The sequence below is a fragment of the Peromyscus californicus genome, unplaced genomic scaffold, assembly GCF_007827085.1.
Source record: "Peromyscus californicus insignis strain IS unplaced genomic scaffold, ASM782708v3 Scaffold_12__1_contigs__length_115047231, whole genome shotgun sequence".
NCBI lineage: Eukaryota > Metazoa > Chordata > Mammalia > Rodentia > Cricetidae > Peromyscus > Peromyscus californicus.
In genome coordinates this window covers 47,511,130-47,538,293 of record NW_026294413.1, presented here as the reverse complement: position 1 = coordinate 47,538,293, position 27,164 = coordinate 47,511,130, and the positions used below count along the sequence as shown (strand labels likewise).

At 46.0% G+C, this 27,164-nt stretch overlaps 2 protein-coding genes and 1 pseudogene across 9 annotated transcripts in view; 1 reads left to right on the top strand and 2 right to left on the bottom strand.

Annotated features, from left to right (window-relative positions):
- Nucleotides 1-14,111, bottom strand: part of LOC128107150 (60S ribosomal protein L5-like) — a 45,065-nt pseudogene extending 30,954 nt beyond the window's left edge.
- Nucleotides 1-15,594, bottom strand: part of LOC128107869 (translation initiation factor IF-2-like) — an 82,246-nt gene extending 66,652 nt beyond the window's left edge. The window contains exon 1 of the mRNA XM_052734222.1: nt 14,726-15,594. Coding sequence (XP_052590182.1) covers nt 14,726-15,594 — 869 coding nt within the window. The remainder of the gene's footprint in view (nt 1-14,725) is intronic.
- The window catches only part of Tsc22d1 (TSC22 domain family member 1), a 107,860-nt gene continuing 96,161 nt past the window's right edge, over nt 15,466-27,164 (top strand). For 4 of the 8 annotated variants that reach the window (XR_008216983.1, XR_008216985.1, XR_008216984.1 and 1 more), the window contains exon 1: nt 15,627-18,870. Coding sequence is in view for 5 of the 8 variants with exons in the window: in XM_052732710.1 (XP_052588670.1) it covers nt 15,947-18,870 (2,924 nt within the window). In the remaining 3 variants the exon portion in view is untranslated. Of the gene's footprint in view, nt 15,587-15,626; nt 18,871-27,164 lie in introns of those variants that run through there. The other 4 variants (XM_052732705.1, XM_052732706.1, XM_052732707.1 and 1 more) reach the window with 4 other exon arrangements.

The following is a 27,164-nucleotide window of genomic DNA, read 5'->3' as shown; positions in this document are numbered from 1 at the left end:
ACCCTCAGACGTGAACTATTTCTCAAGTTTTGCTTACTCACAATTGATGTGTGGACTTCTAAGTTGTTTCTAAGGAAACTGATGGCCCATTTAGACCTCATGACATGGAGGGCCATGCTGGAGTGATGGAATTGTATCATTTCAACTTTAATCAGCTGTTTGGTCTATTGGTCCAGAAGCTCGTGGGAAGCCAGAGGCTGGATTTGGGGCAGAATGTGGTTTGATGGACAGGAACTGAACCCTGGCTCTTAGCTCTTGTAAAAATAGCTCCTTGAAATATCCTTTATGTATATTCATTTGCCACGTGAAATGACATCAGGTTTTTCTGTTCAAGGACAGGTAGCTGGAGGGAAAGTCACTTAGGTCCTTCTGTCAAGGCTCCTTCCAGTGAGAAAACCTGAGGGTCCTTTGCTTTTCTTACAATTGCTTGGGCCTCCATTATAAACATCACTTTGTGAAATGACTCATTAGTATTTGATGAATGATTCCATCTTATGGACACATTCATAATGTTTCTCAGTTATGCCAGCTTGTATTCACATGGGATAAACATGAAACAAACTTTGAAAGACAACAGGAGTTCACTTCTTTTGCCTTATTTCCCAGGGAGAAGAGCAATGGGTAACTAAGTTCAGAGGAAAAGTGAAGATAAAAAGGTCATGCAACACACACATGTGCATACAGACACAGACACACACACACGGACACGGACACATGTGAACCTGCACATGTCTTTCAACAAAGGTGACATAATTTAAGGCAAAAAGTCACCTTTAAATGGCAAAATGAACAGGAGTCAAATATCCCCATAACATTTTCATGAGCTGGTGGGAGAACATTATAATCAGGTCCTTAATACTTGAGAACAGTGAGCAAAGGGATGCTGAAAAAATTACACTATTAGTCTAAGCCAAAAGATCTGAATTTAGCTGGGTAGTGGTGGTGCGTGCAGGAGGCCGAGGCAGGCAGATCTCTGAGTTCGAGGCCAGCCTGGTCTGCAATCAAGTTCTAGGACAGCCGGGGCTATACAGAGAAACCTTGTCTCAAAAAACAAACGAACATATTGTAGAAATCAAACAGGAAACCGAAAAAGGGAGAAAAGCTAATCTAAATACTGAAGATGGAAAAATGATCACCCCAGTTATCAATTTTCAATCCTCATGGTTATGGGGATGAATGCGCAAATGAAAAATTATGAACTAGGCTGTGGGCAGTGTTGCTTCTACTGCCCAGCTTGCTAGTACAAGACCAACGAGGTTACTTTGACACAGTTGTGAAATGATGAAAAATGGCCGTCAGCAGTGTGCAACAGAAAGTATCTAAGTACTAATTGTCATTGTGCAGCACCACATCATATGGGAAGATTAACATAGCTTTATTAAATAATGGAAATCCCCAGCTTTCTTCAATGATGCCTAGAGAAAATACACACGGACACACTCTGACATTGCATCAACATGGTGGTATTTTTAACACACAGTGTAATTTCTGATACTGGAGAGCCTCTGTACCATCTTCAGTGAAGATTCAGAAAGAGGTAAGTACTACCATGCAGCCCGTGTCCAGTGCTTAGACAATTGTGTTTCCTGTAACCAAGAGGTTACTCTCAAAGACAAAGAGAAAAAGGAACCTCCAGCAAAGCATCTGGGGTCTGCAGGAAGCTGGCCACAACCCACCACCCTTTTGTCCAGCTAGCTCCTATTTCCCTGTTCACCCAGGCTGTGTGTGGTGGGGGATGGGTAGCAGCCCCAGGCTACAGCCTGGATGAAAAAGGTAAGAGGAGGGTGCGTACAGTGATGGGCTGTGTGGAGTCAGGCAGAAGCTGCACTCCAGTCTACAGGTGTCACATGCCAAGTCCCTCAACCCTGGGTTTTCTCTGTCCATTTATACAATGGAACAATAAAACTCACTTCTCAAAGAAGTGTTTACGAAGTTGGTTACTATTTTTTTTTTATGATTTCATACTTTTGTTAATCCCAACGACTGAGAATAAGACCACTACAACAGTTTAAAGCCAAATTGGAAGCAAGCTTTAATTAAATACTGCACAGATGGATGGGGTTTCCCAGGAAATGGCCCAGAGTCACAGTTTGCAGCTGCTTAAGTATTTCCTTCAGGTCCAATCAGGAGCAAGCATACATCCTGACATACTTCCTGCCTGTGACTCTCCCGCCCACTTGTGATCAAGCACATCCGGTGCAGATGGGTCAAACAAACTTGTTTAGGGGAGTGAAAACATGTGGCTTGTTATCTCCCATAAACATTAGCCTCCAGCATTTCAGGAATTGTCTGTCCTTGGGCAAGGGGCTTGCAGATCAGAGACGTTTTTGTTTCATGGATCTCTTAGGCATAGTAATCCAAACTTAAAACATAACTTTGGTTCTCACACTTAACTGCCATGTCACCATTTTCAATGACACAATCGTTTCTCAGACTCCTATTTGCTTTCTTGTTTTAATCATGGGGTCGCAGTTGTTCCAATCTGGTTATAGTTTCTCATCCTTGCTCATTTCATTATCAGTAATCCATCTGGGCTAAGCAAAGAGAGTCCTAAACCACAGGACCTGCTGATTGGTGGCTAACCAATCCCACCCTGTAAACATTCATGAAACAAAAATTCCTTCAATTTACTTATTTTTGATACAGTGTCTTGCCACACAGCCTTGGCTGGCTTGGTACTCACTATGTAGCAGAGGCTGGCCTCTAACTCCTAACAAGGCCCTTACTTCAGTCTCCTGAGTGCTGGATTACAGGCATGTCTACCATGGCGAACAAGTGTTTTAACTTGAAAGCCTAGCAGTGTTATGGAGTTCGTGAATTCTGGGAGAAGACCACAGACTCAATTGGGATTATAATTTGTTAACTACTACTACTAGCAGGACAACAATCTCTGAGTCAAACGAGGTTGCCATGTGAATCGGGGGTGAGGGAAGAATTTTTAAAGGTGAAAACCACAAGAAGACCTTGAGCATCAACACAAGCAAGCCAAGAGCTGTTTTGCTCTGACAAGATTAGGTAGCCAAGGTGACCTCAGTACAGTCCTTCAATGTTGGTATGAGCACTTTACAGAAGCCAAAAGGCAGTCAGTCATAGCGTAACAAATAGATGGTCCCAGCTGTACACTTCTGGATGGGGGTCACTGAGTTAGGGTTACTGAGAACTATCTGCTAGGGACTAGAGTTAGAGACAAACGGCTAGTGGGTACCAAGCTGGATGCCTGGCATAAAATGGAGATTCTTTCACCATCACAGTAGATGCTAATTACTAGAAGTGATGTCTAGAAATTAATAAATCCTGATGCATAAGAAAGTCAAAGAGAAAGTGTTGTGGAACATTAGTTGAAGATGTGTTACATTTGTTTATGCTGTGGAACATTTGCTTAATGATGCAAAGATGTATTGCATTCTTTTATGTTGCATTTGTTTAACTCTGTAAAGCTGTGTTACTTTGCCTGTTTAAAATACCTGATTGGTCTATTAAAGAACTGAACAGCCAGTAGCTAGGCAGAAGAAAGGACTGGCAGGGCTGGCAGGCAGAGAGAGAATAAATGGAATACATAAATAAGAGAATAAATGGGATAAATAAATAGAAGGTGAAATCTTGGAAGAGAAGATGGGGGAGTAAGAAAAGGAGAAGGAGAGGAGGATGCCAGGGGCCAGCCACACAGTCAGACACGGAATAAGAAGGAAAGAAAAGATATACAGAAATAGAAAAAGGTAAAATCCCAGAGGCAAAAGGTAGTTGGGATAATTTAAGAAAAACTGGCTAGAAACAAGGCAAGCTAAGGCCGGTCATTCATAAGAAAGAATAAGCCTCTGTGTATTTATTATTTGGGAGCTGGGCAGTGGAGTGGGGGGAGTCAGTAAGGAGTAAAAACAACCAACTACAAGAAAAGTTGTCTCAAGATACCCTGAGAAAGGCTTCAGCACCTATGAGGAATGCAAGAGAATGTTAATGAAAACGTGGAACTCTAGGTTCAATGGATTAAAGACAATGGCAATTGAGCTCCAGAAAGCTCCCAGATAAGGAAAGGATATAAACTAAGCAAGTGGAACATCACAAGTGGAAGAGGTTATATTTTCAAGCCATGTGTTACATACAAAACTTTGAGCAAGAGTTCAGTTACTCTCAACTTTAATTTCTTTACCCGTAAAATCGACCTCTGGGTTCTCAAACAAGCACAGAAAGTCTCATACAGCATTCCCAGACTCAAGGGGAAAACTATAACAGAAATTACAAACTGCTTTTACTTGTGTATTATATAAAAACTTGTGGGTTGGGAAAGTAATGTTTAACATTAGTAATTAAAATTAAATACATAATTGTAAATGAATTCATTTTAAATATAAGACAAATTGAAAATAATGAGCTACATAAGCAATTCAAAAAGTCAGAAGTAAGTGTGGTGGCTTGTGTCTTTAATCTTATTTCTGGAGAGGCTGAGGCAGGAGGACTGCCATGAGTTTAAGGTTAGCCTAGGCTACATAGTGAGTTCCAGGCCAGCCTGGGCTTCAAAATGAGACTCTATCTCAGGAAACAAAAGTCCCATAAAAAAATAACTAGCAGACACATGCATGGTGATGCACATCTGGAGTCCCCAGCACTCAGGAGACAGAAGCAGGAGAACCACTGCCAGTTTGAGACCAGCCTGGGCTACACAGTGAGTTCTAGGCTAGCCAGGACCCTGTCACAAAGACAGAACAAAACTAAGCAAACCCTACAACAAAGAAGCAAAACTAGTAGAAAAGGGAAATTATGGAATTTAGAGTGGGGATTAAGAAAACACAAAAAAATACTAGAAACACAGAAAATCAACAAACCTGGAAGCAGGATTTTGAAAACAATCCAGAAATGGAAAATTCTAGAAAGAAGATTACATGCTAATTTTGCTCATGATTTTTTTGTACAATTTTAAATTTAAGTACTAAAAAATAAAAACCGATGTAGTTCTGGCTACATCTGTCATTCAAATCACCCAATGGTACTTCAGGTCAAGGTTATTAGGGAATCAGCTTGGGCCTCCATGGAGACAACAACAATGTATGTAAAATTTTATGTTCAGGAGTCCAAGTATACCTAGGTTTTATTTTTAGTTTATGAAGGCATGGTTGTGGTCCACCAAACTAAAACAACAACTAGCCAAGCCAGAGACCTCTAACTATGAAGGGATTTGTCTGACCAGAGGTAGGTCTTCTTCCATTTCCATGGACTTCAGGACAATCTCTACCCACTTGCAGGGGAGCGCGTGTGAGTTGTTTTAACCTTAAGTACTGTTCCCAAGGCAGCATTTCCCGAATGTGGTACTTGGTCCACAACTGACCCTATTGGCTTAGTCTAGGTGTCTGCTGGCTGCATAATTATAGCATAGCCTAATGAGGTGTGTGGTTCTAGTCATTCTGTAATGATCTCCAACAAAGTATGTGGCACAAACAGAGTTTTCTGTTCCACATTAAAAATGAGCTACATTTAGTCAAGTCCATAGTAACAGTTTGAAGGCCGAGAAGCCTCGGGACAATAGCAATCAATTCTTTGTTAACTTTACTATTAAACATTCATGGAATTGTCCTAAAATAGGGTTAAACTATAATAGACTTTGAATTAAATGTAATGGATTTATTCTTACTCAATGGGTTTGCTTGCCTAAACTATTTTCATTTGGTTTAGATCAAACTTGGAATGATTCCATATCCTTCCTGCGCACATAGAATGTAATGGGGGGGATGGTGGACCTGGCTGGTATTGAGTGAGAGTTTCAACGTGTTTGGTGTGAACTTCCCATGGGGAATTCACATTCAGAGAAGGAGGTGGTGGTCTGCGCTGGTTAGTTTGCAAGTTAACACAAACCTTGACATATTTGGGAAGAGAGAATCTCAGTTGAGCAATTGTCCCAATCCAATTATTTTGGGGGCAAGTCTGGGTATTTCCTTGATTAATATTAGGATGTGGGAGGGCTTGGCCCGTTGTGAGTGGTGCCACGTTGGGCTGCTAGTCCTGGGTGATATGAGAAAGCAAGCTGAGCAGGCCATGGAGAGCAAGCCAGTTAGCAGCGTTCCTCCTTGGCCTCTGCTTTGGTTCTGACCTGCAGGTTCCTGCCCTGAGTTCCAGCAGGAATGGATTATGACAGGGAAACAGAGCCAAACAAAACCCCTGCCCTCAAGCTGGCCCTGGCCAGTGTTTTCTCACAGTAGTAGCAAGCAAGCGAGGACATGGTTGTCTCCAAAAGGCTGATGAAAATGCAGCTGAGTTTGTTCAAATGCTCTGATCTCCTTGTTCTGGGCTGCCATGGCGAGCCCAGTCAGGTCACAGGGCTTTCTTTAAGAGGGCAAGTAAGTAAGTCTGAACATCTCAGCTGGCCCCAGTCCCTGTTGAGAATGGAAGGACAACTTCAACCCAGTATTTTGAAAGTACAGTCGATAACTTACGGTAACTTGTAAGCATATCACACTTTCTCTTTATGGAATATTCCCTCGTTACATAAATAATACTTTGTCATGGAGTAAGATTGGTGGTTGCCAATACAAAAAGGACAGGACTGTATTCTCTGCACAGTTGTGTGCTATCATGACATTTAGCTGTGTGTGTCCTTCAGTGGCTGTCAGTGGCCTTGATTCCTACTAGGCGTTGTGTATTTTCCTGGAATTATAATATTGTTAAATTTAGTTACATCACAAACAGAACCTTCCTTTGGGGTTAAAGAGGAAAAGTGAAACAGAACATTGAGGCAGCACAAACTCATCCACTTGCTCGGAGTCTTACTGAGATGCATGATAGATTTTCCATTTGTATCAGACTCTACCCATATGCTCACTCCCCAGCAGATCTATGCAGCCAGGAGGTCTCAGCATCAAGGTCTTGAACAGTCTTGCTATTATTTCACATTCAAACTAATCTTATCTAATTTCCAAAGAGCTGTATTGTACTTGTAAGCAAGGGTTTGTGATGACTTGCATGCCTCTGATCAGATGTCTTCGGAGCAACTTGAACCAAATGGTTCTCCTGCTGTTCCATTTGCCCTCAGTTTAAAATAAGTTTGTGCAGATTTGAGGGAGGACCAGGAGGGCTGCCTCCTCTGGTGCCTCCACTGTGCATATATACTAAAACAAAATAAAACAAAGAAACCACCAGCATACACACTCCAAACCAGCTAGCAGATACTGAATTCATGACATAAAAATTTGACCCATTTTGTCTGTCCTATTCCTAAGTTTTCTATAGAGAATCAAGTTCTACATTTCCCATCTTCCAGTCCTTACTGATAGAGCAGCACACGAATTATTATATTTTTTGGGGTAGTTCAACTGACTTTGTGTTGAGGGGAACATATCTTAACCTAATAAAGTAAAAAAGTCCCTGCAATCTGATTCAGATGAGATGTTTAATGTTCGTTTCAATAATTAATAGATGTCCTTTCATTTTTTCCTCCCCCGTGCTTCTGCAGCAGCACCATTCATGAACTACAAGTAATACAAGTGCCATTCCTGGAACGCAACTCACCACGGTGTGACGGTGAAGAGGAAGAGCCTGGCAAATGGTGTCAGTGGCTGACTGCTGTGGCACAATTAGCACGAGGCAGAAGAGATTACTGTCTGGGGTTTTGTTAACATGGAAGTGGTTGTAATTTCAAATCTGGAGGTAGCCTGAGGGAAATTACAGAGAAGGGAGTGGTGGACATAGCAGTCAATGGGAAGTAGAGAAAAACAAACTGTTGTCTCTCCTAAAGTCTTAAAAGTTCAGCATCCAGAGGACTGTATCTAAGGCAGCAGTTCTCGACCTTCCTAACGCTGTGACCCTTTAAAACAATTCTTCAGGTTGTGGTGACCCTCAACCATAAAGTTATTTTGTTGCTACTTCATAACCGTAATTTTGCTACTGTTATGAATCAAAATGTAAATATGTTATATGCAGGATATCTGATATGCAACCCCCCAAAAGGGGTCATGACTCCTTTGAGAACTGCTGAATTCTAAGCTATTTGAAAGCATGTCAGCAGATATGTGTTAAATGAGCTACTAATTCAGTACAAGTAGTAATAAGATGAATGCTGAATGAATGTTATTAGAACAGAGTCCTGATAACAGGCCCAAAGGCTATTATTCTCTTTTGACGTTTTAGTAATTTGGAAACAGTGATTTGCTTCCTCTGGATATTCTACAGATCTAGGAGGTAGTTTCTTTATTCTAACTTTAGTTATATAATAGAAAAATGATAATTTTCCCTTAAAATTTACATTTATTTATGTGTATGTGTGTGCGAACGCGCGCACGTTTGTCACGCCCACATACCTTCACAGTGGTATGGAGGTCAGAGGATAAACTTTAGGAGTCAGATGTCAAATTCCATCATGTAGGTTTGGGGGACTGAACACAGGTCATCAGGCTTCATGGCAAGTGCCTTGAAGTACCTGTTAAGCCCCTCTGCTGGTCCTAGAGTGGTTTTTATTGCACTAATCACAAATGAGATACAAACAGTTCACCTGTGAAAATGAAAAATCATAGCAGAAACTTCATTTGGTAATACTACAAAATGGGACTTCTGACCCGCAACCAGGTTGTACTGACGAAGTCACACTTCTCCAGTGCATCTGTAACTGCTCTGTTTCTTGTGGGCATCTTGGGAGAGGGAGGGATGACCAGTCACAACAAAGATCACCGAGGAAGCGTCTTAGAAAATCTCCACAAGCTCATCGGGCCAGAAGAGTCATATGGACTCCACATGTCTGAAGGCCGGGATGTAAGGACAGCATTCCCTGAATTCCCAAAGGCAGAGGACTTCCTAGTTCCCAGCCCCACACCAAATGCTACTCCTGAGCAGGCGCACAGTGATCAGCAGACACAGATTCAGCTCCAATATGTGTGACATTCTCACTGAACTCTGCCTCTTAAAGAATGCCTTTTGGGTGGTGTTCCATAAAAAAAGAAATAGCCAGCAAGCTGTTGGGCAAAAAGAATTTTCCAGAGATCAAGTCAATCCAACAGTGTTGGATCCCCTGGTCAAAAGTTTAATAATGAGCTTGCTTTCTGATACTATAATTTCTAAACCCAATCTTCTTCAGAGACACCCACAAAGCCTAGTTGTAAAGTTCAGACGAGAAATTATATTGACACAGTTGCTGTATAATGTGAGACGTAAGGAAAGTCTCTGCAAGCATACACTAAGTTTCTATCCTATCTCTACTGAAAGAATAACGAGCAGTCAGCTCCCTTCTCAAGATGATTTGCATTAGAAGTGTTTCAAGACGTTTTTATTTATCAACCAGTTAGGATCAACACTGGGGCAGCAGAGAATGCTGCCCTGACTTCACCCAAAATAAACACTGAGATCACTGTAATCTAGCCTTTGAATCTCAGTTACAGAGTCAAGCAGTTCTTTGAAGACATCAGCATTATGCCACAGGGTAGGAATTATCACGTGGTATCAGACTTGTCTATTCCTAATGGGGGCAAGGCACCTGGATTTTCCCCTCCAGTTTTTGATGGAAAGCTTTGCAATTCACTTTATATTTAACTCAGTGAAGAGGCTGAGTCAGTCTTACATTTAATTTTCCTGCACTTGACAGGTATCTTTATGTTGCATATACTACGTTTCCTCCTAAATCTTGCAATTTCTTGAGAAATTTCAGCATTTTGTTTAAGAATCCTAATTTTATCATTCATCTAGAAAGACACTACAAATGTCCTGCATGTGAAATACAAGTTGCCTCTCAATGTTAGTGACATTAACAGAATTTTATTGTATGCTTCTGACTACAATTTAGCTTGCATATGTTTAAGGTATTTTAAAACATTTATTTATGGGGAGGGTGCAGCACACTGTGGTGTGTGTGTGTGTGTGTGTGTGTGTGTGTGTGTGGACAACTTGCAGGAGTCGGTTCTCTCTTTCCATCGGACGGGAATTCTGGAGATCAAACTCAGGTCCTTAGGCTTGCAGCAAATGCCTTTGGCCTCCGAGCCATGTTGCTTCGCTGTTCTGCCCACCCTGTTTTTCTCTTTGAGACAGGGCCTTACTTACTCTGTCACCTTGGCTGGCCTGGGAACTCTGTGGCCAGGTCTCAAACTCTTAGTGACCCTCCTACCTCAGTTTCCAGAAGACTAGGGTTACAGGTGTGAGCCACTGTGCTTGGCTTAAGATTTTCTTTTCTTTTAATGGTATTAAAACAAACAAACTATTCTGGCCCTTAAGGCTACTGATTTTCTGTTTTTCTTCTACAACAAAATTAAATAAAAATGATAATTTGAATATGCTACTTAAAACCATCTTACCAATTTTTTTTCCCTGAAAGTTAAGTCAGAGCAGAGGAGAAAATGAGTGACCAAAAGGTAATTTTAAAGAATATAACATCAGCTTCTTCCTCTTCCCCTGGCTCTTCCTCCCCATCCCCTTTTGGGAGACAGGGTCTCACTGTGTAACACTGGCTATCCTGAAACTCACTATGTAGACCAGGCCGAACTCGAACTCACAGAGATCCACCTGCCTCTGCCTCCCAAGTGCTGGGATCAAAGGCGTGTGCCACCACCGCCTGGCAACATCCATTCTTGAGAGTCGAGACTGGTGATGAACTTTGGTGTTTGAGAAGATGATTATTGTAATGCTTTGGATTATTTGTGGTGCTTGGACCCACTTTTTGTTCATACTGGGCATCAGGATACAAGCAAGTACGGTGCTTGTAGTAGTTAAATGTAAATGTTTTCTGTCATTAAAAAGACACACAAATATAGATGGTCCTTCCAAAGAACATGTTAGGAAGACAAGCTTATGCTTTTTTTCTACAGGCTCTTATGAGCATCAGAATGCTAAGTGCTCAGATAAAAAGGCATTTATCTTGTCCTATACAGAAAATATTTTTTACTTATGTATGACTAACATCTTTCTTCCATGCATTTGGCATCTCTTTTGATCAGAAAAGCATCATTCAACTTAATCAAATTACTGTTCTGCTCATGTATGCCCGAATAATTCCTATGTGGCCATGGCAGGTCCCTACAGTATACATCCTTTCCTGGAATACCTCTGCACAAGGAGAAAACACTGCTTGTAGATTTTTTTCTAACTAGATGTCTAATTAGAAAAATTCAAACATGCCTTCGGTAGAAATTGAACTTGGGTGCCTGAGCTGACAGGATCCTGAATTATGTGTTGGTGGTAGGTTATGACAAGGTGGTAGCTGGCCAGGGTTTTCATCTTGGCCTGGCTACTAGCCAAGCTCTAAGACCACAACTTCTCTGAACCTCGCTTTCCTCATTTGTCAGATGGGGACAATTATAGCTCCTACTTTATACAGTTGTGGGTATTAAGTGAGCTAAAACTCTTTAACACAGAGAACAATGGTGTAGTTATATTGAGCAATAAGCATGAGCTATTATTATTGGTGAGATCTGGAGGGCTATTTGATTAACGCCTTTGTTGTTAATCTTTGTATCTGTGGTGTTGGGGATTGAATCCAGGGCTTTCTGTATGGTACAGGAGTGCTCTACCAAGAAGCTACATCCTCATCCCATGATCCCATGTAAAGCCTTTAAAAAAACTAAATTATCTTTTCTTTGCAGGGGTGGGGGGTGGGGGGCAGGAGGGATCCTCACACAACAACCCAGGTTAGCCTGGAATTAACTAGGTAGTGCAGGTTGTTCATAAACTTGTGCACCCCTCCCTTGGTCCCCTTAGTACTAGGATTATATGCATGAGATACCATCTCAGCTCTGGACTTAACACATTATTTCTTTTCTCTGTTATTTAATAGGTATGTAACAGAAATAGGAATAGTAAGGTCTTACTATATATAGCCTTGGCTGGCCTGGAACTCCTTATGTAGACAGGGCTGGCCTTAAAGTCACAGAGATCTGCCTGCCTCTGCCTTCTGAGTACTGGGATTAAAGGTGTGCACCATCACACCCAGCTAAACGTCTTTGACTTTTTTTTTTAAACCTTTCTTCTGAAAAGAATTCCCCCTTCCCAATCCAACCAGAGCCCAGTTCACTGCTGGAAGATCCGAATGACCTCTGCTTCTGATAGGGCTCTTTCTACAAGGCTTCCGCTTCCGCTTTGCCAACTTTGCATATGACTTTCATGTACTTCATTTTACGTTTTAGCTCCATCATCCATAGTAGGCTTTACGGAAGCCAAGGGGTGACAAACTGCCATTTGCCACTTAAAACCTTGACTGAAGGCAACATTTTGAGATAGCAGGGACATCTTCTTTCTCACTACAGTCCAAAGACTCCTTCTGTCAGTCTACATCCTCTTGCAGTTTCAATCCATTAGGACAGCCTCTATTTTCTATTAAAAAATTGCTGAGAAAGCATGTCCAATACCACTTCAGAAACTGGTGAGTCACTTGCAACAAAAGCTGCTGGGGGTTATGTCCACGAAGACAGGTGACATTCAGAATGCACTCCAAAAGATTAAAGAAAAAAAAACAACAAACAGAACTTAAATCTCCCTATGTAGCTCAGGCTCCCCTGGAACTCAAGGCCTCCTCCTTCTGCCTCCTCAGTAATGGGGTTACAAGTTTTGCTACCACACCCCGTGGAATGATTATTTTTGTAAAATACTCAAATGGCTTCAGTGGTCTGAAAATACAGGCATTCACATACTAATTCTAAGACATAAAACAGTTTTCTTTTTTTTTTTTTCCAAATTGCCTTATCACCATATATTACTTTCAGAATTTGTGAGCACATGCTTTGTACCTAGCCCTGAGCCCTTTACATTAGCAAATAGGCACATGGGTGAGGTATTGTAATTACAGCACTCAGGAAAACCCAGGCAGGGGTACAGTGAATTTAAGGTCACCCTTGGCTCCACGAGACCCTGTCTCACTTAAAAAAAAAAAAATAGTAACAACAATGTGAATCCTATCTTTTTTTTTTTTTTTTTAACTTTTTTTATTTTGTGGGGAGACCTACAACGTGTATGGGGTAAAGTGGCACATGTGAGCGTTTGTTAACAGGTCAGAAATGGATGTCAGTCACTGAGGCATTTCTAGTCAACAATATAGATGCCATTCAACCCTTTGATGCATAGACTTGAGGGGCGCCAAGCTCCAAGAAAAAAACTGAAGATAACATACAGTTTTGTTCGTTTTTGGTGTTAACCTCCCCAAATCAGATCGGTGATTTCCCGAGTCAGAGGTTTACCTTGTAAACAATTTGTATCCCCTAAACCTAAATTAGAAGAGAAACGGCTCCCTAATGACCCTTTTCACCTCTACTTGCGTAAAAAAAAAAAAAAAATTCCTGGGTAAGATTTACATTCTTGGTTAGAAGCAAAGCAATGTTTAGAGAAGTGTTTGACATGTAATACTTTGGAGGCAGCTAACAGAAAATTGCCTCCAAGCACATCAACTACTTTACATTCATGAAATGTAGTTTAAGTTAAAAAAAAAAAAAAAGGAGAGAGAGAGAATTTCAGCTGGCCCTTTTGCTTTTCTAGCCCTAAAAAGCATTCTTCCCTAAATTCCTCTAAATTCCAGTAAGACCAAGCCCTGGCCTTTTACCTCAGGGGGCCACAGTACGGACACAAAAAAGGACAATGAGTGGCTGGAGGAAGCTCCACCTGTTGGCTAGTTGGCTGGCCGGGCGGGCTGGCTTCTTCCCTCCAGGTACCCAGAGGGACGACAGAAAGGACCACTCCCTCTTCAAAGAGCCTTCCCCCTGAAGGGGCTCGGAAGACTCCCGGCCAACAGCTGGAACATCTGCTAGCAGCCTCGCCCCTGCCCGTCGTAAAGGGCGAGGGACCGCGTGGCAGCCACCACCGCTCTGCACAAAAGGTATGTACCACCGGCGTGGGTAGAGAGCCAGTTCTGGGGTGGGGGGGATCCGCAGCCTGGGCATCCTCGCCCGGAAAGGGGCGAGGGCGGTGCGGGTCGAGGGTGGGGGGGGGGGGAGCCCAGGTGCGGCCGCGAGGAAGAGGAGGAGGAGGAGGAGGAGGGCTCCGCCACATGCCGAGGAAGAAAGCCTGACTCATGTCGTGGCAGCAGCGGCGGAGGGCTCCTGGGAACTGCAACTCGTGATGCTGTTGCCGAGGAGAAAAGCCTCATTACCCATTCCGCAGGCCGGGGAGGGGAAGAGGGGGGATACCGCCCCGGGGTGGGGGGCGCCCACACCCGGAGACCTAGCGCTCCCCACCCGCCTGCTCGCCCGCCCGCCCTCCCGGGGCCGCGTGGGAGACAGCCGCGGGCACGCCTAGCCCGCGCGCCCGCGCGCGCCGCGTGGCCCACCCCCCCCCCACGCCCCACCCCAGGCTCTCCACGCGACCCGGATTCGCTCGCGCGCGCGCGCGCGCCCCCCGGCGCCCTCCTCCTCCCCCCCCCCCGTCCCCCCCCCGCCCTCCGGCGTCGGCGGCTCCGCCGGCCTTCGGCCATTTCCGTCGAGACGGGGAGTCGGGAGCTCGGCTCTCAGCCCGAAGACAGGCCGCCTCCCCTCGTCTCAGACCCGGCTTTATGTCTGCAGCGCCGGCGCGCACGCGCAGACGCCATCTTCCCTCCTCTCCTCCGCGACCCCTCCCCCCCGCCGCCTTCTTCTCCTCCTCCTCCTCCTCGGTCGGCGCTCGGCCCTCCTCCTCCTTTCGCGTTGGGGCGCTGGTCCCTCCTCCCTGGATGCCGCGAGAGACCAGGGGGGGAGATACAGAGCAGCCCGAGAGGAGCACTAGTAACAACCACCACAGCCCCCTCCTCGCCCGACGCCCTCCCACTCCCCCGCCCCGCGCCGCCGCCGCCACCGACCAACCCCACCTCTCATTTCTTTGAACGGCGTCGGCCGCAGTCGCTGCACCAGCCCCGTCTGGCCGCCGCCGCGAAAGGAGCCACCGCCGCCCGCGGCCCCCTCCCTCCTCCCCTCCCCTCCCTCCCTCCCTCCCGGCCGGCCGCGGGAGCAGCACGGTGCCGCCGAGGCAGCCGGCGGGCGGAGAAGAGGACGCGAGCTCGCCCCTCCGCTCCCGCGCACGTCCCGCCGCCCGGCGGAGCAGCCCGGGCGCCGGCGCCCTTCCTCCCCCAGGACGTGTGCCGAGCCGAGCGCCTGCCCCGAGGGAGGAAAATGCTCGGGCTCCATGGCTGCCAGTGATGGAGCGGTCCCTGGGCTCCCGCTGCCGCCGCCACCGCCACCGCCACCACCACCGCCGCCGCCGCCGCGCCCCGGCCGCGCTCCGCGAGGACCCGGCGTCTCTGCGCGCCCGCCCGCGCCTCGTTGCTGGGCTCACCGTACCGGGCGCCCCGCCGCCGCCGCCGCCGCCACCGTCGCCGCCGCCGCCGCCTCCTCCTCCTCCTCCTCCCCGCTCGCAGCCGCGCCGCCCGGGTCCCAGCCGCGGCCAGTCTTTCCTCCCGGAGCAGCCGTCGCGAGCCCAGGGGGTTTGAGAGGGGCCGCGGGCCGTGGGGGGAGGCCCGAGCGGGGCCGGCCGCGCCGGCAGGGGAGGTTGGAGCGACGCTGAGCTCGGGGCTCGCCGGCGGCCGCGGCGCCGGGGGTGGCGAGGGCCGGGCGACCGCTCGCTCCGCGCTGCCTCGGTCGGTGCAGGGCGAGCGGCGGGGCTTTGCAGTGGCCGCCGCCGCCGCCGCCGCGGGAGGAGGGGGCTGAGCTGGCTCCGGAGTTGGCCAAAGAAGGTGGGCATTTCTCGCTTCTCCTCGCCTCCCCCGCCCCCTCCTGGGCTCCCCTCCCTCCCGCCCCGCACCCCACGTGAAGCGGAATATAAAGGGGGGTGTGTGACTGGAGGGGAAAGTGAATGGCGAAGGACTGAAGGGGTCCCCCTTCGGTTCCCCAGCCACCTGGTTCACCCGGTTCATCCTCCCTTCCCGAAGCTAGCCCTCGAAGGCAGGAGCAGCCGGCGCCTTCGGCAGAGGAGGAGGAGGAATCGCGTCGGGCGGAGCTTCAGGTCCTGTTCTCCTCTCCGGCTTCTCCATACAAAGATTACGGTGCAGAAGGAAATTGCACTCGCCTCCTCCGCCCCCCCGGTACCCAGCACAATGCACCAGCCGCCGGAGTCCACTGCCGCGGCGGCCGCCGCTGCAGACATTAGTGCTAGGAAGATGGCGCACCCGGCAATGTTCCCTCGAAGGGGCAGCGGTGGTGGCAGCGCCTCTGCTCTCAATGCAGCAGGTACCGGCGTCAGTGGTGCTGCTCCATCTTCTGAGGATTTTCCTCCTCCTTCGCTGCTCCAGCCGCCGCCTCCTGCTGCATCTTCCACGCAGGGACCACAGCCTCCGCCTCCACAAAGCCTGAACCTCCTCTCGCAGGCTCAGCTGCAGGCACAGCCTCTCGCGCCGGGCGGAACTCAGATGAAAAAGAAAAGTGGCTTCCAGATAACTAGCGTTACTCCGGCTCAGATCTCTGCCAGCATCAGCTCTAACAACAGCATAGCAGAGGACACGGAGAGCTACGACGATCTGGATGAGTCTCACACGGAAGACCTGTCTTCTTCCGAGATCCTTGATGTGTCACTTTCCAGGGCCACTGACTTAGGTGAGCCTGAACGCAGCTCCTCAGAAGAGACTCTGAATAACTTCCAGGAAGCTGAGACACCTGGGGCAGTCTCTCCTAACCAGCCCCACCTTCCTCAGCCTCATCTGCCTCACCTCCCACAACAGAACGTTGTGATCAATGGAAATGCTCATCCACACCACCTCCATCACCACCATCACATTCATCATGGGCACCACCTCCACCATGGACACCATCACTCATCCCATGCTGCTGTGGCCAGTTCATCCATTCCTGGAGGGCCACCCTCGAGCCCAGTGTCCAGAAAACTCTCTACAACTGGAAGTTCTGATGGTGGGGTGCCAGCCGCACCGACTTCTGCTGTCTCATCGAGTGGCCTGCCTGCCTCTGTGATGACTAACATCCGTGCTCCAAGTACTACAGGCAGCATAGGTATAAGTTCTGTTACGGGCCCGAGTGCAACGAATAATGTGAACGTCGCTGCCGTGGGTGGTTTCGGTCCTACCGTGACAAGCAGTGTGCATGGTAGTGCTAAGATAAGTACAAGCAATATTCCTAATGCTGCTAGTGTAAGTGTCGGGCCTGGAGTTACCAGTGGTGTTAATGTGAATGTCTTGAGTGGCATGGGCAATGGTACTGTTTCTTCCTCTCCTGTTGCTAACAGTGTCCTTAATGCAGCTGCAGGTATCCCTGTGGGAGTGGTTTCAAGTCAGCAGCAGCAGCAGCAGCAGCAGCAGCAGCCAACAGTTAACACGTCAAGGTTCAGAGTTGTGAAGTTAGACTCCACTTCCGAGCCCTTTAAAAAAGGTAGATGGACTTGCACTGAGTTCTACGAAAAGGAAAATGCCCCGCCTGCCGCAGAAGGCGTGGCGGTAAATAAAGCGGTGGAGACCGTGAAGCAGACCCCCACGGAAGTGTCTTCGGAGAGGGAGAGCACGAGTGGGAGTTCAGTGAGCAGTAGCGTCAGCACACTGAGCCACTACACGGAGAGTGTGGGAAGTGGGGAGATGGGAGCCCCTACCGTGGTGCAGCAGCAGCAGCAGCAGCAGCCGCCGCTGCCGCCGCCACCAGGTCTTCAAGGTGTGGCCCTCCAGCAGATAGATTTCGGTAGCCCTGGTCCACAGAGTATTGCAGCAGTGAGTATACCACAGAGTATTTCTCAGTCGCAGATGTCACAAGTCCAATTACAGCCTCAAGAACTGAGCTTTCAGCAAAAGCAAGGTCTTCAACCTGTACCTCTGCAAGCCACAATGAGTGCAGCCACGGTTCTCCAGCCTTCCTCTGTAAACGTGGTCGGTGTAACGTCAGCCGTGGGTCAGCAGCCTTCCATTTCCAGTCTGGCTCAGCCCCAACTGCCGTATTCTCAGACAGCTCCTGCCGTGCAAACTCCTCTTCCAGGGGCACCACCCCAGCAGTTACAATATGGGCAGCAGCAGCCAATGGTTTCTACACAGATAGCTCCAGGCCATGGCCAGTCAATGACTCAGAATCCTGCTTCCGAGTATGTACAGCAGCAGCCAATTCTTCAAGCATCCGTGTCCTCTGGACAGTCCAGTTCTGCAGGAACGGGAGCAGGACCCTCAGGGATCCCTGTGCCTCAGCCACAGGGGATCCAGCTGCCAGTGCAGCCCACAGCAGTCCAAGCACAACCTGCAGGGGCATCAGGGCAGCCCATTGGCCAGGCTCAAACAGCAGCGTCTGCTCTACCAGCTGGCAGTCAAATGGCGAATATTGGTCCACAAGCAAACATGCCCACTGCGGTACAGCAGCCATCTACCCAAGTTACACCTTCAGTTATCCCGCAAGGTGCTCCGCCATCTTCACAAGGAGTTCTCCCCGCTCCAACTGGGATTCTTCATCAGGGAGTTCAAACTAGTGCTTCGAGCCTTCCTCAACAATTGGTTATCGCACCCCAGAGTACCTTGTTAACTGGGCCTCCCCAGCCGCAGGGAGTAGAAACGGTGGTTCAAGGAGTGGTTAGCCACCAGTTGCCCGCAGGTAGTCCTCTGCCCCCTGCTAGTAGTCTTTCTGTTACCAGTCAGGTTAGTTCCGCTGGCCCTTCTGGAATGCCTTCTGCCCCAACAAACTTAGTTCCACCACAGAATATAGCACAACCCCCGGCTACCCAAAATGGCAGTGTGGTTCAGAGCGCTAGTCAGTCTCCCTTGATAGCCACTAACATCAGTTTGCCTTTGGCACAACAGATACCACTAAGTTCTGCTCAGTTCTCCACACAGTCCTTAGCCCAGGCCATTGGAAGCCAGATGGAAGATGCCAGGCGCCCAGCGGAGCCCTCCGTAGTCGGCTTACCTCAGACGCTGAGTGGGGACAGTGGGGGAGTGTCAGCAGTTTCAGATGGGAGTAGCAGCAGCCTCGCAGCCTCTGCTTCTCTCTTCCCGTTGAAGGTGCTACCGCTGACAACACCCCTGGTGGATGGCGAGGACGAGAGGTAAGAAAGAGCCCGAGCTCCCGCAGGCACGGAGCAGGTCCAGGGGACCCCGCTCGTGGCGGTGGGTGCGGGTACAGTTAGGCTAAAGCGGCAGCGTACCTTTGCTTTTGCATGTGCAAAGTGCACATGCATGGTAAGTTTCCCCGGAGTGAGAGTGATCATGATTTCAGAGTGGGTGGGAAGCGGAACAGGTTATAAAATAATGTTCACGGTAGTTAGAAAGTGTAAGTGTATCTTACCCTACAAATAGGCTTGGGGCTACCAGATAGACTTCATTGTTTATAAAATGCTTTCGAGAAAGATAATTTATGATGAAAGGCAGCTTATATTTTGTTACCCCATGAAAGAGTTAAGCTAGTCTTTTGAGCTACTAAAATCTTTATGCTCATTTCTTGTCGGGGGCTGTGGTTCCCACGTTCTTGCCATACAGCCCTTTTCTGTTCTAGTATGTTTGATCTTAGGCTGTGAAAGATAGTGTTACCTGCTTGTCCTCCCAAGGCACTGTGGGAAAGATGACCTAATCTGGGTGGTATAGGTTGCCCTCATACTGTTAGTAACCAGCTTTTGTAAACTTAATTTAATGGTTACTTTACCTGAACAAAAGAGGAATACAAGTCTTAGATCGTGTTTTTCAAGGGCAAAATACCTAGATTTATCCTTGGCAGTAAGTAATGCTGTACAGTTTTTCTTTTGATAGATGAAGGTGGTAGCCATTTTAAACAGTGAAATCAGTCAGCCTTTAAGGGCTGATTTTAACAGGCTAATCTGTCCCACCTGTTTCTACTCTCACCAAAATAGAGAAAGTCTAAAAGTTAAGTCAGTATTAAGCCAGCATTTTCTTTTTCACTTATATTGGAAATAATATGCTAACCACACTTAGTGAATGAGACCGGCTAGAAAAGCTGTGAACTCATGTTTCTACATTGCTTTAAGATTAATTTTTTTTAAGGAATGTTCTTTTTGCAAGATTACCACTATTTACAGTGATCAGAACTATAGTCGTTGTAAAAAGACTTCTTTTTCATTGTGGAATTTTGAAAAGGCATTTAAGATAGTTAATTATTTTAGTATCAGTTGGAGACTTTTTACATTGAATTTCCACCATTCCAATGGAAGTGTTTATACTCTATATGTGTATTTGTGGGTTTACTTTGGAAAAACGGAGCATGTTGCAAAAGAATTTTATAGAAAGAAAAGTCCAAATGTTTCAGTGAAATTTTCATGATATTTTTCTAAGTCATTTAAAAGATATAAAGGTTATGATATTGAAACAAGTAAAATACTTTTTCAGGTTTCTTTGTTTTTCTGATACCCATATATTTAAATTTTGTTACTAAATGTAGTTTTTAATCTTGTACAAAACTATTTCACAAGATTTCTAAGAGGTAGTTTCTGTAGTAGTCCAATTATAATTATTGTTCAACCTTTAATTTTGTCTTTATCATTCTGATCCTCACCTGTAATTGCAGTTTAAGGAATTATTTACTCTAATTTTTGTTTCCTAAATCAAAAGGGTCTGAACCAAGTGAAGTAGTTCCTGTTAAAGTAAGTGTATAGATAGATACTAACTTTAGAGCAGTGGAAGGCAGGTGACAGAGAGAAATGGAAATCACACACTGATTACAAACCTGTGAAGGTTTTTTAATTACTGTTTGTGGGCTCCTGGGAGGACCTCCTTTGTTTTCCTCTTGGTAGGGAGAATGGCAGGCCTTTCAGAGACTTGCTGTCACCCAGTTAAGTCAGGATGCTGCACACTAGTTTGGATCTGTAGAGCGAGTTCCAGTTTGAGATAACTGTAGAGCTATTTTCCATATAGACCGAGAGTAACTGGGATAAAGGTAGGTCAGACGCCTGCAATGGAGAGCTATGTTCTGGAAAAGCACAAGACCGAATGTAAAGTAGTTGTCTCCAGTAACTGTCATAAGTTATCTGCAGATTGTGTTTGAACTTTACAAACTTGTGTTAATTGACCTCACAGTTGAGTCATCGAAACTGGACACACTTTTTCCCAGGCCTCCTTCAAGTTCACTGAGGCCTGAGTCTGCTCCTGAGGCACATGCAAGACCAACCAGCGAGGTCTACTTTAATCGTGTCTTACTGCAGATTGTTTTTTTGTTTTTATTTTCCTTTTAATCTCAGTGTAGTTGGTTTAGAAAAATCATTGAAATTTGCCCTTGGGAGCTAATTGGGAAATACCTACAAGAGAACAAAGTGAAACAAAGAAGTACCACTGTTTGACCTTTCTTCCTTGCCAGCCTCTGTGACACTTGGGTCTTCCAGACTTTGTCACCATCCATCTCCTTTGGAAGAAAGGGTTGTGCCCTCATTTAGTTTCATGACCCAGGAAGTATGTTAACAGAACATTTTTGGTGGCAGAAGAAGGCAGAGAGATTGCCTTGCATGTGTAGTGTGATACTACTGTAGCTCTTTAAATGATTACTTAGTACCCGGGGAAAGTGCTGTCAGTTACCAACCATTTGTCACCTGTGAAACTTGGGGACCATAAACATCACAAATAAGGATCGGGGTGTTAAGGTCATGTGACTTAGTTTTTTAAAGATCTCAATGTCTGCTCCTTTAATGTGAACTTAACCTTTACAGGAATGGGAACATACAGTGACTTTACTATAGTGTTTCGTGCTTGTTAGCAAAGTATTATGTGAAATTCTGCTCTCTTGTTTCTAAGCAAAGCTCAGATGTTCCCTCTGAAAGAGTTTTCTTCCCTAGGGGGTGTTTCCTTAACACGTTTGACTGTCCCTCTATTTAAGTACTGTATTTGGTGATAATTATGTTTACCAGTCTTTCCCACAAGGGGAGGGACTAAATTTTTTTTTTTTAATTAACAAACTTAGTGAGCAGATCTTTTTCTGTTTTTCTTATTATGACCCAGTCCTTTCTGTCATCTTAAGCACCCTGTTAGAAATGCAGGTGCTATAATTTATGTAATGAATTGAAATGAGCAATACGACTTTGCTAGCCTCCTGCTCCTTAAGGTGGCATGGCATTAACCTTCTAAAGGCTGTCTGTTTTGTAGTAGGTCCTCAAGTATTATACAGGAATGGGTGTTTTCTGTTTTCATGTTTGTTTTTGTGTGTTGCATGTGTGCCTGTGAACATGGAAGTCAGAGGTCAACTTCACGTGTCTCCCTCAGTTGTGTCCACCTTATTTTTTGAGGCGGGGTCTCTCACTGAATTGGAGCTCACTCTGGTGGTTGGACTGGATAGCTAGTGCGCCTCAGGGATGCACCTCTCTCCACTTCCCCAGTGCTGAGACTTTTATGTGGGTTCTAGGGTTCACGTGCTATGTCCACGGAGCAAGCACTTCACGAGTGAGCCGTCTCCCCAGCCTGGAAATGAGTGTTTTCTTACAAAGAAAGGAACAATACCTGCTTTACTTACCTACTGAGAACGGTAGGATGTATTGGTTAAAATGATGCAAGATACCAAATGCCTTTTAAAAGGTTTTTGTTTTGAGACAGGGTCTCACTGTGTAGCCCTGGCTGGCCTTGAACTCGGACATCAGCCTGCTTCTGCCTTCTGACTCCTGGGGCTAGAGGTGTGCACCATCACCCTTGACCTGAAGTATTTATTTTTTGCATGCACAATTTAAAGAATCAAAGTCTATACTTGCTGCCTTCTTCCTCTCCAGGTTTCCTTTCTAGAATCCCTCTGATTTCTTGTAGAGGATTCCTCTTTGACAAGCCAGTCTTTCTACTAGACAGGCACCTGTGTGCCTGTCAGGAGCGACTTTGAAGGCGCACTGCTCAGCTTCTCTTTTCTCTGTCCTCTGCTTCTTTTGTGACTTTGGGCTTTTTAATTTACTTATGCCTCAGTTTCCTCATTTGAAAACAATCAAGGCGATAGCATTTCTCACAGAATTGTTACATAAATGAACTTAGAAAACTCTCAGAATGTACCTTGTTGCTCTTAAGAGTTCATTAAATAAAACAATCCTCACTTTGTTTTTGTTTGTGTTGTTAAATTTCTTAGATAAAATGGATCTGCCCTGCTGGTTGCCCTTGTTCCGATACTCCTTTCTCCCAGTAGTTATGATGATAATATTCTTTAAACCCTGTAAAAGAGCATTCCTTTTTCTGTCCACCCACAGTACAGTGTCCGCTGACTGCCTTGCTCCTCTGTCCCCAGCTGTTTAGTAGATTGGACGGGGTGAGTCCCCTCTCAGAATTCCTTTATCAGCTCAGTCTCTTTTCTCCAGCTTACCTGTCTGGGTCCCCCCACCTTGATAAGAGTCCTTCCTCAGCTCTGGGGATTTCGAGGTTCTGTGCTTGCACTTCAGTGCAAAAGGACTAGAGAGCCACTTAGAACATTGGGGTTCCTCAGTATGGAACTTGGCTTGGGGTGTGGCAGCTGGAGTTTATTGTCCCTACCTCACCCTGTATTTGGGTTCCTCTCCATTTATCACTAATTTTCTGTATCCCGCCTCTCAGCATCCACCTCGGTATTAATTAATTAATAAGATTCATTTCTGAGGAAGCTGCTATCACTCTGGCCTCTATTCTGGACGACTCCTAGACTTGCTCCTCACCTCTTACTCTAGGATTGATCCCCTTTTCGTCTTCTCCAGTGGTATGTCTTCATTTTCCACGGCCAGTGTTGACTCCGTTCTTGATTTACTTGCTATTTCTAAATGGTGTCGACTTACCTTTACACTCAGTTGATTCTCTGATGCGGTAAAGGACACCGGGTTGTAAAAATCATGTGCTCTTGCAACTCTACCGACACCATTTCCTAGCTTCCATACCGCTGCTGAGAATTCTCGAGTCGTTTGGGTTTCTGAAGCTCTGTGTGATTTGTATTTGCTGTCCTTCTCTTTTCTTTCCCCATTTTTAAAATCCATGAAAGCTTTTAAGATTTGCTCCCATTGTTTTAACTTAACACGGATTGCGCGCGCGTGTGTGGTTGGGGGAGGGTGAGGGGTGGAATCTGCTTTTATTCATGAGTTTTTGGCGTATGCTGTTTCAGCCCGGAAAGTGTGCGATGTTGAGACTGAACCCAGGGCCTCACGTAAGACTGGGCAAGCGCTCTGCCGATGAGCTACATCCCAGACATTTTCTCCTCCTCAGAGTCACTTGCATAATGGACCTCCTTGACTGATCTTCTGGTTTCCTTGGTTTTTATATCTGTCTTTGCTCTGTTTGTATTGAATTTTTCTTATAATTTCCAAGAGTTCTTGGTTGATCTTTGCTTCTTGTTTGTTAGCTGTGTATTGCCCCAGTTTAGTAATAATAGTGCTTTCTCTTAGCTCTGTGAACACGTTAGATTTGGTTGTTTTATGAGACAGGGTTTCTCTACGTAGTCCAGGCTGGCCTTGAACTTGCCATCCTCCAGCTCAGTCTCTTGAGTGTTGAGATGATAGTATGTGTCTTCATGCGTAGCTTTTTAACAGTTTTCTTTCTGTGCATTCTTTCTCCAGGTGTCCTTTGCTTCTTTGTTTGGAATCTTATCTTTCATGATATATTCTTTAACGTAGCTGGCAGTCGTGTGGAAGAGTAGGCGATGGGAATACTGGTTACACATTCTCAATAAAGCTTGTTAGCCATTGGCCTCAGTGGATGGTAACCTGACCGGGCCGCTTGGCTGGGGTTCTTGGTGTCTCTGTATTGCCCTTTAGTTGATTAGCTCCTTGTGAGAGGGGTCTTCTGATTGGTGGCTTGTCAGGAAGGGCTCCAAGGGAGGAGAGAGGGAGGTGCGGAATGAGAAGTCTTGCAAGTCTTGACCCCCGGAGTTGTCTTCATCCAGTCACGTCCCCTTCTCCCAGCTTGCCTTCTGTGCTTCCTCCCTCAGTCTGCAGACTTGGGCTGGCTGGTCTTGGTTGAGGAGCAGACCAGAGAGCTGGTGAAGCCTGTCTTCCGAGCTTCTGTCCCCAGAGCGGCTGTGTGTGACGCTGCCAGTGCCTGGGCCTTTGGGGCTTTGCGAAGTTTAAATTGGGTTTGTTCTTGGCTTTCTTTCCTGTTTGCCGAAGATCTGATTGTTTTTACTGTTTGCTGAGTGATTTGTCACTCAGCCATCTGCTTTCCAGCTTCCCGATTGTATCATTATTGTCTTTTCGTGGCCTGCTTTTTATGGGTTTAGGTCTTTATACTTTTCCTTTTTTTATTTGAGATGGGGCCTTAAAATTTTATTTTTATAGCAAAAGAGTAGATGTGATTTCTTGTTTAGAAATTTAAATTTAAAACACGAAACTGAAAAGACCTGGTCTGGAGCTACAGTCAGAGCCTCGTGCTGGGTTTGATTGTCACCGTCCAGGTTGGATAGCATAGTAGCGTATGTGATCGCCCCCAACTTGGGGCTGTTCTCCTGCCTCAGCCTTCCAAGTGCTGGGATTCTGGTAAGGCCTACCATGCATGGCTTCACCATATCTCCTAATGGCTCATTAAAAGGAAGGTACAAGAGAAAGAAAAAAGCAATGAAGCTTCTTCACCCAGTTTGCGAAAGAATAGTTTATGATCTCACATACAGAAATGTCTTTTCTTGCCACTCTTTCCTCCTTTCCAGTCTGCCTGACCAGAAAGCTGTCTTTGACGCCTTCGGCTGGCTGCCTTAGCTCCCTCCTGAAGCCCTCCGGCTATCTGCGACACCCTTCTTTGTTCTAGTTCTTCTGTTTGCTTTTGTTTCCCACTTTTCTTGTCGTTCTGTGTTGGTCTCTTTGAGATTATTCTCTGCCGGACTGTCAGCTTTCCTAGAATTTCTAATTCTCACAGGCTTCTCAGCCTTATTTTGGGGGGGTAAGTTCTGCGTGTGGTGGCTTTCTCACTGACTCCTCCACACACACCCTGTCCTGCCTGCCTTTCTCTGGAACCATGTTGCACTCTGAATGATACTCTTAATGCGGCAATCTTTGCTGTAGTTCATTGCCCAGATCTCTTGGACGTAAGCCTTCCCTTTGTCCTCCTGTTGGCTCCCAGTCCCCTAGAAAGGCTTCTTTGGGCTCCTGGTTTCGGAAGGCTCTGTCCTTGGTCGCTTGGCCCCTTGCGCTTGGTGGTGGGAGCGTGTGGCAAGGGCTCGCTGTTCTTGGCAGACAAGAGGCAGATAAAGGAAAAGTAAACTCTCTTCTTTCAGTGCTGGGCATAGAGCCTAGAGCCTTAGCATGCCAGGCAAGGGCTCTACACAGAGCCCTACCCCCAGGTTTCCACCCACTCCCCTGCTTTCCGAAGTTCTGATGACACGTGATGACCCTTCAGACACTTGCTCACCTGTTGCCCATTCTTCCTCTTGTGGGCGTTTGCACGTGCTGGACTTGAACATAAACATGCCCAGAGTCGCCTCCCTAATCCTTCCTTAAACTTTAATTGTCTTATTATATATATATATATATATATATATATATATATATATATATATATATATATGGTTTTTTTTTTCCCCCTTCTTGTTTTGAGGCAGGGTCTTGCCCTGTAGCCTAGGCCAGCCTTGAACTAGCTGCAGAGCCCAAGCTGGCCTCGAATTTGTGGTCCTCCTGCTTCAGCCTCTGGAGTCCTGGGATTACAGGTATGTACCACTAAACCTGGCTAAACTGCTAACTTTTTGAGAGGCCTCTGGCACGCCAGTTTAAATTTAGGTTGTTTGTTAAAAACTGATTGAAAGCACCTTGTTGTTTTGTTTATGATGCTTGTTACAGTTTATTAGTTTTTGTGATTATGTGATCATTTTAACCTCCACGAATAGACTTGTTTGGGATTTACTAGTATCCACACCTATTTCAGTGTCTACAGAAATGGTAAAAGTCTGTTCAATGAAGAAAATCTATTATTAATTGTAGCATAAGACCAGGCAAGTGGAATGTATCCTTTCAGAGAATAAAATTTAAGTTCTTTACAGGTTATCATGTGACATCAGTTTCTCCCTAAAGGGATATGATTGAGACTTGGTTTACTTTTTGCTGCTTGTGAGTTGGCGGTTTGTTTTCTAAATAGGCATTGTGTTTTATTTTGTACTCACTTAAGCTATGCCATTAAGGATTCTCTAACTTGAATGAAATGAAGTCTCCACTAATTGGATTGATCAGTATTTTTCCTGCTTTTCACTAGAATAGCTATTTTCCATAAAATGGTTCTAAAATACCCAGGTATTATCTTGGAAATCCTTTGATGCAGTCTCAGCTGTTCAAAACAGGCTTTGAGCCTGGAGAATGCCACTGGCTTCTGTTGAGGTTTTTTTCTGCTAACCAGTTTAGTGACCATTTGTTTAAAATTTCTGTGATCTGTTTTACTTGTGGTCATTATCAGCTGCCTGTTATCCAAAATAGGAAAGCAGCAATAATACCACCACCACCAT